This window comes from Prunus dulcis, chromosome 5 (assembly GCF_902201215.1).
Source record: "Prunus dulcis chromosome 5, ALMONDv2, whole genome shotgun sequence".
Taxonomy (NCBI): domain Eukaryota; kingdom Viridiplantae; phylum Streptophyta; class Magnoliopsida; order Rosales; family Rosaceae; genus Prunus; species Prunus dulcis.
Window position 1 is genome coordinate 4255509 of NC_047654.1, and position 15797 is coordinate 4271305.

Below are 15797 nucleotides of genomic sequence, written 5' to 3' on the forward strand. Positions count from 1 at the left end.
AATTAATTATTTTTTATTTTGTTGAAACTTTGTTAATGTTGCTTGAATTTGACAAGTGTCAAAACTCCATTAGTTTTAAGGAGTAGCAAAAAAGAGAGCATATTGTTGATTCCCAATTCCATTAGGGTCGACTGAATAAGCCCAAATAACACTCTTAAGGCAAAAGAGAAGCCTAATTATAAGTTAAACAAAAAATAAAAGACTAATAAAAAGGAGGAAGAAATTTGAGAAAGCCCATCGAACGACTCAAGGCCAAGGCTGAGAATTAGTGGCAGACCCAAATACTCATAAAACAAATGAATAAATTTCTTCAACTCTCACACTTATTATTAGTTTATAAACAAATGAATAAATTTCTTCAACTCTCACACTTGTTATTAGTTTATTTTTATTTTTATACAAGCAATATTAAAAAAGGGGAATTCAAACCGGGACCTAGGGTTCGGGGATAAATACTCTTCAACTCTCTTTTAAAGAGACTACAATTTGTTTAACTTTTGGTTTAACTACGTAGGGCTTTCACCTTAATATTACACAAATTGGGGGGGTAATTGGGTCGACATCAACACAGAAGGCAAAAGAAAAATGTCTCCTTTTTTCTTCCTATTAATTTAGCTAGAGTTCAAGTTAATGAATCATCTTCTCTTTTTCTTTTTTTTCTTTTTTTTGAATTGGGCTTTATTTTTATTTTTGCAATGATGAACCAAACATAGAGTATGTGCTGGAAATTCAACAATATTGACGTACTAGTTAGTAGAATGCAGATACCAAAAAATATTTGGGTTTATAAGTCAAGTCAGAAAATGACATGGATGGATAATATGAGATCGTTGATATGAAATTGACTCGATAAGAGCTATTGTTATGTACCTGCCAGGAATGCTATTCTTTTTTCGTTTCTTTTTGTGTTCAACATAAATGTATTTTTTTTGTTTGGGAATTTTGTTTAACATGAACTGATTTCATAAATATGTGTGTACATATGCGAAATGAGAGGATCTGGGTTGAAAGCGAAAAACTCGAAACAACTAGGAAAACCCAATTCAAAAATATTAAATAGTTAGAGAATAGGCACTACAGCAAACTCTCAATGTTAAGTTCTACAAAGGAGCACGGATCAGGAATGTCGAAGTTGTTTAACACCTGAAAAGACATGAAAAATAATGGAAAATTAAGCTAATTATGATAGAAACAAAGTATGAACATGATCCCAGTCTTTGATTAAAGTTATAATACGTACCTCTGGGTGCACAATGCCGAAAGTTCCAATATTCTTCCCTTTATAAATGATGCTTGCTTGTCTACGCGGAAGAAACTCGGGTTCCTTTCAGTATATGTAAATAGTAAGTGAATGATTCATTCATACAAAACCAACAAAGGTATAGCAAAAGAAAAATGCAAAAGAAAGAATATACAACTCACATCTGAAGGTTTTATGAAGTACCCACTGTCGTCACCAATAGGAACAAAAGCAGCACCAATTGATTCCATAACTCTGTCCACCAAGCCATGAATCAACTGCATATTGGAAACCCAAGTTAAGTAATATGCAATTATACCTCATTTATCTTGTTGCAGAAAACAAAAGAATTTAACGGGTAAGGAATATAACATGACTTTTTTTTTTAATAAAAAGTAATTTAAGAGATCATACTGTTTGTTTAACATAAAGCTATCCAACATCCCAGTTAAGTGTATATATAATCCAACATTACATATCCTTATACCACTTCAGCAAAACTTTCATTAAAAGTGACTAGTTTTTCAAATAGGTGAGACCAAACTGTGTATACCAAGGGTTTAGTATTGTACCTCAAATCCAGAGGTAGCACCACAGAATAGAGCTGCTAGTTGGCGTCGATTTGTCGCACCAACATCTTTCTTCTCATCCAATAGTGCTATATCACCCACTTCGAAAATCTTCAACAAAGTGAAAATGAGAAGAAGTTTAGAAATAAGCTTACAATTTATCAAAGGAAAAAAGGGACAAACCCACATGAGAAGAAATCTTGCAAAAGCAACATAACACTATAACATATACCTTTATGGGCTTTGGATGATCTTTGTTGTGACCAACAGTTTTCAATACACCAGGCATCAGACTGGTTCGAACAAGTTCAAAATCAGATGATCGAGGATTTCCAACAACCACTGCCTTTGATTTATCATCTTTACGATTTAACATGGCAAAATTTTCTCTCCATGAGCCCAATATAAATGTCAAGACCTCTGTGAAACCATCCATTGCAATCTGAACACAATTTTGAGGAAACATAAAACAAGAATGAATCACACTTCCATTAAGTAAACTATGGAAAGGTACGCGTAAGAATGTTATTTATCAATTGAAAAGTTTTTGTTTCACACCTCCAATTTTATGCGTTCAGTGAGCTCATTCAAGGCTAGTGGCTTCAAAGATGCAGGCTTTCTCTTTGGGATATTATTATATCCATAAGCAATTGCAACATCCTAAACAAGAAAGAAAAATGCCTCATTAAAGAAGCATGGCAAAAGGTTTGGTTTATAATCCAATAAGATAGTTATGAATGATTATAGTTGAACCTCCATAACATACCTCCATAACATCACAAGGATGAAGAATGTCACTTCTAGTGGGAGGTACAAATACAGTGATATCGCCTGATACAGACTGCTCGGCACGCAATTGCATTCGATTCAACAAGTCAGTAACCTAAATGGTAATAAAAGTCAGTAACATAAATAATAGTTCCTATTTTAGATCAGAAGTCTTAGTAAAACTCATATAAAAACTGAGTGGAACAAATACCATATAGAAAATGTCAATCACATGACGAGCACTAAGCAAATAATAACCTTATTGCAGACATCAGTAAGAAACATTAAAGAATAAAGCAGGAATAGATAAAATGCAGTTATTGACATACCTCTTCCGCTTCCAAAGAGACTCCAATTGTACCATTAACATATGATAGAGAAACATCCATGTTGTAGATTGATAAATCAGGATAGATATATGACTTTCCATCAGAATATATCACTTCAACAGGTTCAATCTCAAACTTTCTTTCACAATATGCTGAAAACGCTGTCACCTAAAAGAAAATAAATTGATGCCATCATTCACTAATAAATGAGAACCAAAAACTAGCAAATAAATGCATCATAAACTTTCAGCTTCTTACTATTGTGTTCAGAACAATCTTGGCCTTTGTCAGATCAGTAGCTGTACATTCTATGANAAACATTCTTCGTCTTCAAAGTGATTGCTGAATGTGCACCATTAATAATGGGCGGTAAAGACAAAACAGTTCTGCCAAAATGAACTTAACATCACTCATCAAGATTTAAAAAGAATGCTAAGCCATATATCTATATAGAGTCAACAGGACTATACTACACATTCGAAACAGTATTATGAACTCAACCTCTTAACAATACAAGGAAAAGCGGAGATTGATAAAAGGTGATTAGAAATTACTAAATAATGAATGAATGAGAAAGAAATTATCATACCTGTTGTTATCATATAAAACAGGAAACACCGGCGAGTTCTCTATTATGTGCAAAAATTTCTTCAGTTTCAAATCCGACTGCAAGAATACAGTGGTAAAATATGGATCAAGATACTTTACTTTCCTAATGTCATTCATGAGTCACAATTACTAGGGCCGCATATAAAACAGGAGATTCTGGACAAGGATGTGCATGAAATAGCTATTATTGTAATGGTTTCAAAAATGCCTATTCTAGTTTGGTCTAGGCTAACTATAACACTTCCAGAAAGGGGAAAAAGAAAGAAAAAGATGGAAACAAAGACAGATTAAAAAGCATACAGTTAAGAACTCACTCTGTAAAATTCCATGAGCTCATCAGCTCCGAAGTTCTTCGCCTAATATAGAAATCAAAACAACATGATATTAGTGCTAACAATGACCATTAACAAGTATCTTCAAACTATTAGAGAGAGAGAGAGAGAGAGAAACTACTAAATTGAGAATAGTAAAAAACTTATAACAGTACCTGTTTCAGAGGCACAAAATTTATACTTGAAGGTGGCAAAGCCTGAATGTGGAAAGAAAAATGTAAGTCAACTGTACGTAGTATTGTTGTCTTAGATACATGAAGTAGAAGTTAGCAATCAAAGAAAACATGAAAAGTTCTTTCATTGAAACTCGTGTTAATATCAGGGGATCTTCGGCTAAGACAGAAGTTTCTACTTTTCATTCCTAGAACTGAAAATTCGGGCATGGAATCTAAACTATTACCATAAATTAATACAAAATTCAATACCATATGAGCCCTCAAACAAAAAAAAAAAGATTGCAGAATATGAAGCCATAGCAAAGAGAACAAATTTCAGAAGCCCACCTCATATGTGAAAGGGGCTTGCAATGTATCCAAGTCATGAGTCCCAATGGCAACTAGTGTTCTTCGTCTGTAAAATAATTAGAATATGTAAGCACTTCAACTGATAAACCACAGGAAATCTTTCGGCAGAAAGACAAGCAGTAGCTCTTATCATAACTTCATGCATTCATTCTGATTGGTCTTGCTACTCTTACCCTTGTACCACTTAAACAAACTTTTCTGATTTCTTTTGTATTCTTATGTTCTTATCTAGTGTAAATGATCATGTAGATTCCAAATTTTTCACAAAGAAGTATGACTAAGCCACTCCAACACAACATAAAAAGGCGATAAAAATAAATTATCAAAGAAATATTTTAGAGCAACAGAATACAGAGGAGACGGAAGCAACTGATCGAGAGCATGCCAAGCTAAATTCAGAATCAGACCAATGAGTCAGAAAACATTACCGGCAGATATTTTGATGAAGCTTGTCTTGGAGATCAATGAAGCTGTTATAACTTGCTTCAGTGAAGGTAACGCCTCTTAAAACAGCACAGACAACATGAGGGCGAATGGAAGATGTCTGCAAGTTGAAAAAAGGGCCTCTATGAACTAAACAGTATCACCAACCAGAAAATAAAAAACACCAACCCTTTTCATAGATCATATAACTACCTCTGGTTTTACATGCATTTTAATCATGGACTCCTTACTAAGGTTGGCCAACTTGTATGTAGGAACCTCCTCTTCCCTACTGAAAACAAGGAGTGCTTGAGCCAGCCCTTCAAGGCAAAGTAAATCGTATCTGCGTATAAATCAAATAACAAACTTGTTCAACCCTTTATATATTATGTGATGTGAACATCATACAACAAGTCATTACTGTCATTAATTCCTAAAGTTTCTCCTTGATAGTCTGAAATAGAGCCTACCCACTTAAGCAAATAAGAGCAGTATGTTATCGAAAATATTTGGCCTAAACTCAAGGATTATATATGTTGATATCAAAATCTCAAACCAACCCATGAAATGGATTAGGATAAAACATCAAGTTTCAATCAAAACAGGCAAATAAGAAAACAAATAACAAAAGCTACCTACCTATTTGCGGGAACTTCGATTTTGTAAATAACTTCTTCATCTTCGTCAACTGCATCATCGTCCAAATGCTTTTCTTTTCTAATAATTGCTTTCTCAGTTGTCTACAAACACAGCATTATTAATTAATCATTACAAGTTTTGAGAAACATCTCAAAGAAAGATATGTATCAGAGAAATACAAAAACAAAGTAAGATGAAGCAGAAAAATTGCTTACAACGTCGTCCAGCTCGATGCCGAAACTGAAGCATACTTCTTCAAACTCTTCCTGAGCTGTCACATTATTCAATTCAATTCAATTCAATTCAAACACACACAAACGAACGAAAGTGAATAATTCCTTAAATATGCGATTAAGAGAAGACTGAGAGCTCACTGTAAGTTCTTCCTAGTGCTGCAAACAGACGATCCCGTCCCACGCTGACGGTAGGCATGGCGGAATTTGATTACTCTCTCCGATAGCGCACACAGAGAGACGGGCGGAGTCAGGGTTCTTTATGCAATTAGGCATCAAAAAAATTCTTTCATATAAGCATATAAAATTATATTGAATAAATAATAAATTAATAAAGGAAAAAAATATATATATATACTTGATTCTTTGCACGCACTTCTGCACATGTGGGAGACTTTTTTTTTTAAAAAAGTTAAATTTATTTTAAAATTAAAAAAATAATGGGTAATTATATTCCATAAAAATAAGATTTATTATCTATTTTTTTTATAATTTTAATTTTTTTAAATATAAAAAAATATAAATTTACTATATTATTCTCATTTAATTAATAATTTTAATTCTTAATATTTGAATTAACAAAAGGTATTTTTTAATATTTTAAATGTTTCACCATATATATATATATAAATTTATCTAACCTGTGGAGAATTAAAAATCTTCAACCAAGTTGTACGAAAATATTTGACAAAAAAAATAAAATTGTACGATAATCTTCAACAAACTTTGTTTTGAACATTTAGCAAATGATTGGTATATATAGTAAAAAAAAAAAAAAAAACCTGATATTATTTCATATTCCTGTTGAAAGGAGGAAAACATGATTTTAATTTCAAATAATTATATTGGTAGAGTTCACAAATAACTTACGCCTTTTGTCTCTCTCCTATTCATTTTCTACTTTCTCTTATTGTTTCTCAAAAATTTGGCCGTCCCTGTTAAGGCATTTTATCACTAGTCCCTTGGTGTTTTTGTTTTTGTTCGTTTTTTTTGTTTTTGCCAAAGAAGAACTCATTGATGACAATTAAGAGGATACAACAATGTCATCTTTTACAATTGATTTCAGCCAGAGGGGAACCTCTTCAATCCAAAAACGTCTTTTAGTTGATTTTCATCCAAAGATTGATAATTTTATGTACAAAAATTTCTCCAAATGACAAAATTAGCCTTTGAGATTAGATTGCACAAACATTTATTAAGGTTAATTTTGTCATTTGCATATCATCAATTTTTGGCCGAGTAATCAATGAAAAGAGATTTTGTAAAAACAATCTAAAACCTTAGGAGGTGTTTGTCTCAGGGAGTTTGTGAAATCATCGGAAACCTTAGGAATTATTAGTGTAAATAATAATAATAATAATTTTTTTTTTTAAAGCTTGCATGAGATAATTAGACCAAGGAAAAAGACAAGTCATTATTTTTCTTCGATTAATTCCTTCTGTTTTGACACTTTCACATCCCAAATTATGTATATAATAATTTGCAAAATGCTTGTACATATTTTTTGCACACGAGAACTATGAAGAGCATTTCCAGCAACTAAGGCTGGACTCAGGGTGGGGGGTTTGGACCAAAAAGTGGTTTCCAGCAACAAAAGTAAGTCCGGGTAGATGGTGGGACCCAGCAGACTGGGCTGGCCCGAGGGCAAGGCTGACGTCACGTAGACGTCAGCCCTGCGTCCAAATTTTTTTAAATCATCCACGTGGTGTGCGCTGGGCTCTCCGATCAGATTTTTTCCAGCAATCCAACGGTAGCCAATTTTTGTGCAATAAAAAAATGGAAAAAAAAAACCAAAAAAATTACAGATTTTTTTTTTCTCTATATCTTATTTCCAGCAATCCACTTTCATTTATTTTTATATTACTCCATTTACTTAAGTTTACAATGTAAATAAGGAAGTACCCCCCATTTGGATTCAAATAAAAATACTAGAAAATCAAATTCCACCAAATCAAAATATGAAAAATCGGTTTTAGTGCAAAATACGATTTAGGCTGAAAATGATGGCTCATTAAGTCAATATATACTTCATATTAAAATCCCATAAAATCAAGTTTTCTTATTTGATGTGTAAGGAATAAAAGCCGCCAAAAATTATCTTGAGAAAATGATTATTCCGAAAAATCATTTTTCATACTTAGTCAATATTCCACCTTCGCTACAAAAATTCTGGGTCTGCCAGTGTCTATAAATACCAACCAATACTCTTCACTTTTAATACCAAATCCTCATACTTTTTTTTTCTATAAATACCAACCAATACAACTAATAAAATAAAATCTTATCCGATATGAATAGTATTAACACGTAGGAATCCAAAAATCTTATCCAAAAATATTATCCAGATGAATTGTTTAAGTAAAAAAAGTAGTGAAAAAAACAAAAAAATGAATAATATTTGCCATGGCAAAAGGCAACTGCTGAAAACACATTTTGCTGGGGGAGGGCTAGGGCAGCCACTATTCATGTGAATAGTAGCTACCATAGGGCTCCTCTTGCCATGGCAAGGGGAAAACTGCTGGAAATGCTCGAAGAAATAACGATCCTTTTACCTTTTACAAATTCTTCGTATCCCTCAATTAGTAAATTAGAAAAAACCCCTTGAATACTAATTTTACATAAGAACACTAGTGAGGTCAGTTGGGGGAAAAAAAAAACCTTTAGCTAATCACTTGTTATTTTCTAATTAATTCTTAGTGTATTTCCATTTTTCTATTTAAAACTATAGCATGGATCAATATTAGTTCAAACCCCTAATTAATGCATTGAACGATTTGTAAAGCAACAATTACCCGATTAAGTTTTTTCTTTCAATCAATATCGTAGGTACTAAGTACTTGATTAAATAAACATCTTATGGAGTTTCATTAATACTTCCATTGCTTTCTATGAATTCTCTCAAATTTTCTATTCCAGTATCGACATTTTCTTTATGTTTTGGTGTTTCCGGACGCTCAATATTTCCACTAATACCACTAGAATCCATTCAAGTATAATAACGCAAGACATTTTATCGCTAGTCCCTTGCTAGTTTGTTGGCTTTGTGTTACATCCAAAGCTCAACACGTCCTAGGTTCGACTGGCATCAAATTCGTGATAGATTACCATAAATGAAGTACCTCTCTCAAAACATCAGGTGCATGGATAACTGCTTTTAACCACTTGAACTACAAAATCCTTGCAAAATAATGATCTTTTTGAATTTTCTAAGTTTGTTTTAATCAATGTAAGTACATTCAAACACCAAATTTGTGCACATAATAATTTACAAATATGCTTGCAAAATAGAGAAGAAATAATGATCCTTTTGTGAAGCGAATGGTGCGTCCTTTCTCAGTTAGCCTTTCCCTGAGTGGGGTGTGCTCTTGTCTGTTTCAGTTTCTATGGGGCCTTGGACTTTTGCCTTTTTTTAAAAAGTATTATTCAGACCAAAAATAAAAAATTTGGGTTCAATTACTCCAGTCATTCATAAAACATCTGTCACTTTGTAAGTGTTTCTGGACAATACTATACACATAAGAATATGCTATCGCTGGTTTATCAGAAGAAACTTGTAATCTTACAATATACTCATCAACCGAACAAAAGACCAGAAAGAAAAAACTGTGCACATTTGTTGGATTAAAATGAAATCTTAAACGCTATTCTGTTGATACACAAAACATGACCATCATATAATGGATGATCATAACTGGTCAGTACCAGGCTCACAACTGACCTGTTCGCATGTCCCCGTCAAGACGTTCGGCATTAAGAGTCCCAGGAAGCTCTCTAAAGTCTTCATTGAAAATAGAATATGCACTGCAATTTTCAAACCACAAAATAAGATCCTGAAAGATTAATTGAGATATTGACATTGTTCACTGAGAAATTTATTAAGAGGTAATAAAATGCAAAAAGACCTATTGTGCGTATGGAAGGACATACAAGCTACCACGACACAGATGCGCGAGGGCACAGTGGGGAAGGAAGGGAAGGAGTGATAATTAGGAACTACCAGAAATATTTGAGACATTTTGGCTGACCAATAAATTACAAGAGGATGATAAGGGAGTCTTCAACAAATATCTGAGCAATGTTCAACAAATACCATTAAGCACTGCAAGAATTTCCCATGTCTCAGCATGCAACAAGTTCGGAAGTACTCAGGTAGTTCCCCATGGAAGTAAAGCTAACCTATGTTCATTTAATTGTTGTAAATCTTTTTTTTTTTTTAATACCCCTTCCAAACAGATCTCTATGTAACTTCCTTCTTTTGATAGTGATGATGCAGTTTTTTCTAATAATTTAGCTTTCACTACAACCATAATTTACATGATCAAGAGCAAAGGATTATATCCACCATAGACTGCATACCTGACATCGCCAGGCTGCCGTTTTCCAAGATTCAGGAGGATGATACCAAACCCTGTGCCCAGTATCTGAATATAAAGCAATAACAAACATAAATGACATAAAAATTCAGTTTAGTGATCTGTGTTTCGAATAGAACTTAAAAAATGGCAGAACAAAGAGGTACTTTATAGAAGATACAGAGTGTGCGTTCATAAACAACAGAAACTAAGAGAAACGAGGAAACTTACATACAAAGGGCCAACGTCCCATCTATGGGCAACGGGTGCCAAAATAAACCACATAATGATAATAATCCACATCTTCACACTTAGAGAGAAAATTGCCATCAAAAGGATATCTATCAATGAAACACAAAAGAGTTTTCTGTCAGTACATTGTGTCCTTTTGGTAGATAACAAGAACTCAGCTTGATGCCTACCAGGAAGCTTCAACTTATCATGAAGAAAGCTGTACAATGTCCTCTTCCACTGGCTTGATGATTGTGGAAGCTGAAACTTCTGGAAATACAAAAATTAAGGGAATACCATCAGTTGAATCACAGTAACATAAAATTGCATTAACTCTTTTCAATAGGAGAACTGATCCAATCATACCAGATCTTCATCATCATCGTCATCATCAAATCCATCCTTAATATGCTTAACTGGTGCCTTTGGTTTGACAGCAACAATAAGGGAATCTTGACAATAAACAAAGATATGATAAGAAATCCATAGCTTGTCACCAAATGAGCCAAAAAACAAGGAATCTTAACTAAGAAATTGCTTTTCTCTATCATTCCAAGGTAACAAACCTCGCTCAAAAGACCCAAAAAAAAAAAGAAAAAAAAAAGAAAAAAAAAGGGGAAGGTCCATGAAAAATTTAAATGATGTATTGCTTGTTAAATCAAGAACTATTTAACCTTGATCCATCAAAATCTGTAATTCAGGTAGCTGATTAAGTCAAAGTAGTCAGCAGTTTTGTAAAAGTAAATTCTACCAATAATATGGAATTAAACCACTCCTGACAACCAAATCACAATTCCTAAAAGTTTGGACAAAAATACAGTGAAAACTCCAAACAATTTCTAGGTGAATGCGAGCAAGAAACTCATGTGAAGCTTACATTTACTTAACTATATATATAAGGAGATAGAAAATATAAATCAAGTGATAAATATTAAGACAAGACCAATACCACCGTCGCTGAGTTGTAGGTACACATCGTGCCCACTTTTGCTATCATGCAATACATTGCCTCCCAATATAATCCTCAACTTCTCGATTGGTAAATGGCCATTATCAGCTATCAATTTTCTCAAATCATGTACCTGTTTATGACAGAAAGTGTAAAGCACATTAATATGTGATAACATTCAACTTTAAATCTCACACATCAGTGATATTACAGTCATATTTTTCCGTATAACAACATACAATAAGATTCTATGAAACAATAAATCTTTTAAAACATTAAGAATCATCTGATATATATTTGGTTCTGGTAGATATTTTACAGAAAGCATGGGTTTAGTTATGTCAGAAATCTCAGATTAGCTACAACTAATTGTAGTGTTTGACAAAATAACAACGTAAAGGTAAAGCAATGAATTCATGAGAAGTATCTTCACGCTCTAAAGTAATCCGCACACACAAATATATAGGGTTATTACACAATCACCCTTGAGATTTAGCATGTTGACTTCAAACCCTGCACTTCCAGACTTTACAATACAACAACTTGCCAGTTTTTAGTAATCATAAAACATTTCCACATCACTCCAAAAGCAACACTCAGTCTGCTGTAACTCCTCATCAAAGTATCAGTGCAAAGATCAAGAAATTAACCCTGCATATGTGTGTATGAAATCGTGCTGGTGCAGATGTCCACACTCCGGAAACGCACTCCTTGTGGACCAAAACGCATTCCCAAAAATTAATAGCAAACACTAGTATTAGATTTTCTGAGAGATTGCTTTAATTAATTGAAGTGGAAGCATGTAAAGCTTAGAGGATTGGTTGTCCCAACAAATGCAGACCCTATGAGAGAGAGAGAGAGAGAGAGAGAGAGAGAGAGAGAGAGAGAGCAGTTATCATGCTATCATATGCTCCTGGTTGTTTAACCAAAATTTATTGTTTTACAAGAACTAAAATACAAGTGAATTACAAAAAATACTCAAGTAACTATCATTAGACGTAGGATTTCGTTTTCTTATTTTAAGGCTTCACCCTCTCAGTAACTAAGAGTTAAACAAATATTGGCACCTAATGCAGGGTTTTAATTAACGAAAGAGAATGACATACCAATACTATCCCAATTGACACTTCCATGTTGTGAAATATTGGAATCACTCATCAAGATGGCAAATGAAACTGCTTTATGGGGCAGGCTCTATAGTTGAACTCCACAGGTAAGAGGCTCCCTTAAATGGTAAAATAAGAACATTTGTCCAAAGCAAGGGAATTTAGCCTCACCGTACAGAACAACGCACATCCTTAGAGGCAATGCGAATGTAATAAAGTGGAAAAGGTTGTGGATTGTAATAAAATAGAGGCAATGCGATCACACCAAATCTATCGCATGCATTCTTAATTTATTTGCCAACATGCTTCTGGTCCACGTAGAGGTCTCCGGCAAAGAGAAACATATACACACCCTTAATGCTAGCAGAAGAAAAAGACCCCTGATTCTAGGTTCAATTAGCTCCCTGACACATTGGTCGAGAAAACCCAATATGAGTCCATAAGACTAGGAGACCAACAACAGGGAAAAGAAGATTCCACAAACAATTGGTCATGTCTAACAACTGGTTAATTGCTTGACTTGGCCATTGTTTCAATTTTCCTCTTACCAATGGATGTTAAATTCATGTAGTCACAAACAGCCTCAAACAATCAAGAATTGCTAATCTGGGTCTTAACCAATTATGCATACAAACCATTACAATGAACAGAAAATGAACAAACGTAACTACTTTTCCACATGCAATCTGAGTCCCCGGGGCTTCATCATGTTTCCATATACAAACATACACAGATGTTAAAAGAGAGACGGGCAAGAAATACGTACTCTGATGGGAGAAGGGACATGGAGACGAGAAGGGGGAGCAGGGCCTATGGTCCTCACAACGATCTCCACCTTCTTCTGAAACTCCTCTTCACCATTGCCGATGTTCTTCCTAGAAATGGGCATCAACTCCTGCTCCTCCACAATCTCATCCATAACATATCAACCACCAGCGCCACCACCACAATTCTTTTCTGGGTTTCCGTCGACCGTCACCAAATTCACAGACACCGGCGTCCGTACAGTTGTAGCCGAGTCCGTTCGCGGGCTTTGGTTTTGGGCGTTTCTGTCAAGCTTCAGAAGTCAGAAGAGAAGCAATGGACCGGGTTTGATGGGTAATTGGTTCGTACAATGGGTCGGGTTTCACACATCCAGACCCAGACGGAATAGAATCAGTTTCTCCCTAATATGCAATGGTCAAGCTTGGTTTGGCCCTTGTTTTTTCTCGGTTTAACTACTGATTAAAAGGGGCTTAAGTTATCCAGATTTTAAAAAAAAAAAAAAAAGTTCTTAAGTTCAATTTCTCTTTCCCTCAACATCGTTTGTATTAAAAAAAAAAAAAAAGATGTATATATATAGGAGGCTTTATGAATTTCAGTTAAGACTTTTTTAGTCAAATGTATCTCACCACTAATCGGAATGACAACGGGTCGAATCAGGATTGAGTGTGTTGTTCTCATCCCTATCTTCATTAAAAAATTTCCCATGCTTGCCTCCATACCCGTCTCCAAACCCATACTATTAAAAATCGGGGGAGGGAATTCCCTATCCGCACCTTCATTGCGGAATGGATTTTTCGCCCCCGCCCCTTTACAATAATATAAATTAAAAAATATTTTCTCATTTATTATCAATTTTATAATTTAAATCCTAGAAAAATAGTATTAAATCGTGTGGGGTGACACATGGAGGAAGCTGAATGGGGCGCAGTCAGTGTGTCTCAACGAATTTATTACTTTTTCTTAGAAAATTCATAACTAAATACACAAAAATGACAATAATGTTCCAAAAATTGCTACGAACTTATTGAGACTTCATCTTCCTACTGAATTCCCTGTTTCATGATTACGCTACATTGGTATTTTATTATTATTTATCCTAAATTATTATTATTATTATTATTATATTACTTTTTAGCCTGTACATTTGTTAATTATATTTACTCCAAATTTTAATTTTGAGTGCGAATAGACCATTTTTGGTGCTAATCAGTTTCTCTCTTCTTCAATTTGTTAATTTTTTTCTTTTTTAGGGTTAAGGGGTGTTTTGAAAAATAAAATGGAAATATACAAGCCATCCATTCTACAACATCAGGAAAAAATTATTAAAAGTCATTCACTGTTCAAGTTTTGCTTAAGAAACGTGTAACCAAATCGTTTGGGATATGCTAAGTGGGAAAATGTCATTCCCAAGCCTCGGTGAAAAGACACCTACTCACTCCATGCATGCCTTTTCGTTTACCAAATATTAAGATTGCAGTTGTACAAAATATCTGTGTTAGTAAAATGTCCTTCGTAGCCTTCTATGATGTCAGTAATCATTCCACTATATAATATATATTATACATTTATATATAAAATGGTTTATGACAGCACAAACACCAGACAAAATAGATTAAAACCCAACATTTAAACAACATTTGTACAACGTAGCCAGCCAACCTAGAACTGAAGAGAAGCAAGTCCACAATGCATAAAAACCATAAAAACATACTACAACTAATTATAAGGGTATGGATTCCCTGGCACAACATACACACGCATCACCTTGAACCAAAAAATACTCTCACGGTGCCATTTGCATCGATTGCAACAAGTCCAGAAGGCAGGATTTATCTTTTCTTCAGTAGGCCAGCCTTGAATAACAAAACACCATTCATTGTTGTTACAAGCGCTGCAGTGATTGAACTTAATCTTCCCATAGTAAAACATATCTACGATATGTCTTGCAACAGAGAAAACTCGGCTTAATCTTCGTCTCAAAGCATCCCTGGTTCCTTTCATATCAATGTTGTTACGTTGATTCAAAGAACACAAGAATTCTAATGCATCCTCTTTTGATTGACCAATTCCGGACATGCCAAGTAGTCCAACTAGATATGCCGCTTCCATATGGCCTGCCGTGGCTGCAATGCGCATCCCATACAACGCTTCCACGTTACCCTGCATGAAAAACACTTCGAATGCTTCTCTAAATATCGACTCAGGGTTATCGCAAGCCCTGCATTGTTGCAAGAAATGCTGGACCGCAGGATTGGCATGGTACCAGCTAGGATGGTCTGGGTACTTTGCCATTGAAATGGTGTTCCACACTTGTGGAGTGTTTGCCAACGTATGGAACAATGGGCACACAGATGCCATACGGAAGAGATCTTCCGATGATTGGGTTGCCACGTATAACATCACTTTAAACCAAGCTAACTCCGGGATGAAGGCTTGGGGCATATCCAAATGGAGATGCTTCCTTCTCTTTCCTCCGAGTGTAGTGAAATGTTTCAAATTCATTGAAATGTTTTTGGAATGGAACGATTTGAGGAGTGGAAGAGGGGAGAAATGAGAATATATGGGGTTTTGGTTTTGTTTTAGCCTCTGTTTGTAGTGTTTTGAAAAGGTGTTTCCACTTGGGGTTTTTCCAAGTTGACCATTTTTAAAGAAACTGAACCCAACACCCTAAAACTCAAGACAAAAGAAGGGAAAACGTCATCAAAATGCAAAGAGAGTCAGACAGTCA

General features: G+C 34.6%; 3 protein-coding genes across 4 annotated transcripts; all 3 read right to left on the minus strand.

Annotated features, from left to right (window-relative positions):
* Nucleotides 1-836: 836 nt before the first annotated feature.
* On the minus strand, nt 837-5956 carry LOC117627751 (phenylalanine--tRNA ligase beta subunit, cytoplasmic-like). Its single transcript, XM_034359981.1, is given in 19 exon segments — nt 837-1143; nt 1241-1324; nt 1423-1518; nt 1813-1920; nt 2042-2251; nt 2368-2469; nt 2576-2692; nt 2907-3074; nt 3165-3221; nt 3223-3292; nt 3496-3572; nt 3830-3871; nt 4003-4044; nt 4351-4417; nt 4800-4915; nt 5008-5137; nt 5434-5534; nt 5649-5704; nt 5808-5956. Coding segments are annotated over 19 exon segments (1770 nt in total). The 5' UTR covers nt 5866-5956; the 3' UTR covers nt 837-1074.
* A 3145-nt stretch (nt 5957-9101) lies between these two features.
* LOC117627845 lies at nt 9102-13539 on the minus strand. Of its 2 annotated transcripts, XM_034360109.1 has the most exons (7): nt 13071-13537; nt 11199-11331; nt 10616-10701; nt 10441-10519; nt 10250-10359; nt 10023-10087; nt 9102-9467 (listed from the first exon to the last, which is right to left on the minus strand). In XM_034360109.1, the coding sequence occupies exons 1-7, from the start codon at nt 13221-13223 to the stop codon at nt 9374-9376; spliced, it is 720 nt and encodes a 239-aa protein (XP_034216000.1). In that variant the 5' UTR covers nt 13224-13537; the 3' UTR covers nt 9102-9373. The 2 variants fall into 2 exon arrangements, with proteins under 2 accessions (XP_034216000.1, XP_034216001.1); XM_034360110.1 differs by lacking the exon at nt 10023-10087 and having other exon boundaries at nt 13071-13539.
* Nucleotides 13540-14785: 1246 nt separating this feature from the next.
* On the minus strand, nt 14786-15511 carry LOC117627600. Its single transcript, XM_034359758.1, has one exon. The coding sequence runs from the start codon at nt 15509-15511 to the stop codon at nt 14786-14788; it is 726 nt and encodes a 241-aa protein (XP_034215649.1).
* Between the last annotated feature and the right edge of the window lie 286 nt (nt 15512-15797).

What these genes read in the sequence shown, in the direction of transcription:
- LOC117627845 (XM_034360109.1), bottom strand. Translation starts at nt 13,223, where the DNA reads ATGGATGAGATTGTGGAGGAGCAGGAGTTGATGCCCATTTCTAGGAAG. An exon ending in TGATAAGTTGAAGCTTCCTG is followed by an intron (nt 10,360 to 10,440) that starts GTAGGCATCAAG and finishes TTTCATTGATAG; the next exon opens with ATATCCTTTTGATGGCAATT. An exon ending in CGGCAGCCTGGCGATGTCAG is followed by an intron (nt 9,468 to 10,022) that starts GTATGCAGTCTA and finishes TGAAAATTGCAG; the next exon opens with TGCATATTCTATTTTCAATG.
- LOC117627600 (XM_034359758.1), bottom strand. Translation starts at nt 15,511, where the DNA reads ATGCCCCAAGCCTTCATCCCGGAGTTAGCTTGGTTTAAAGTGATGTTA.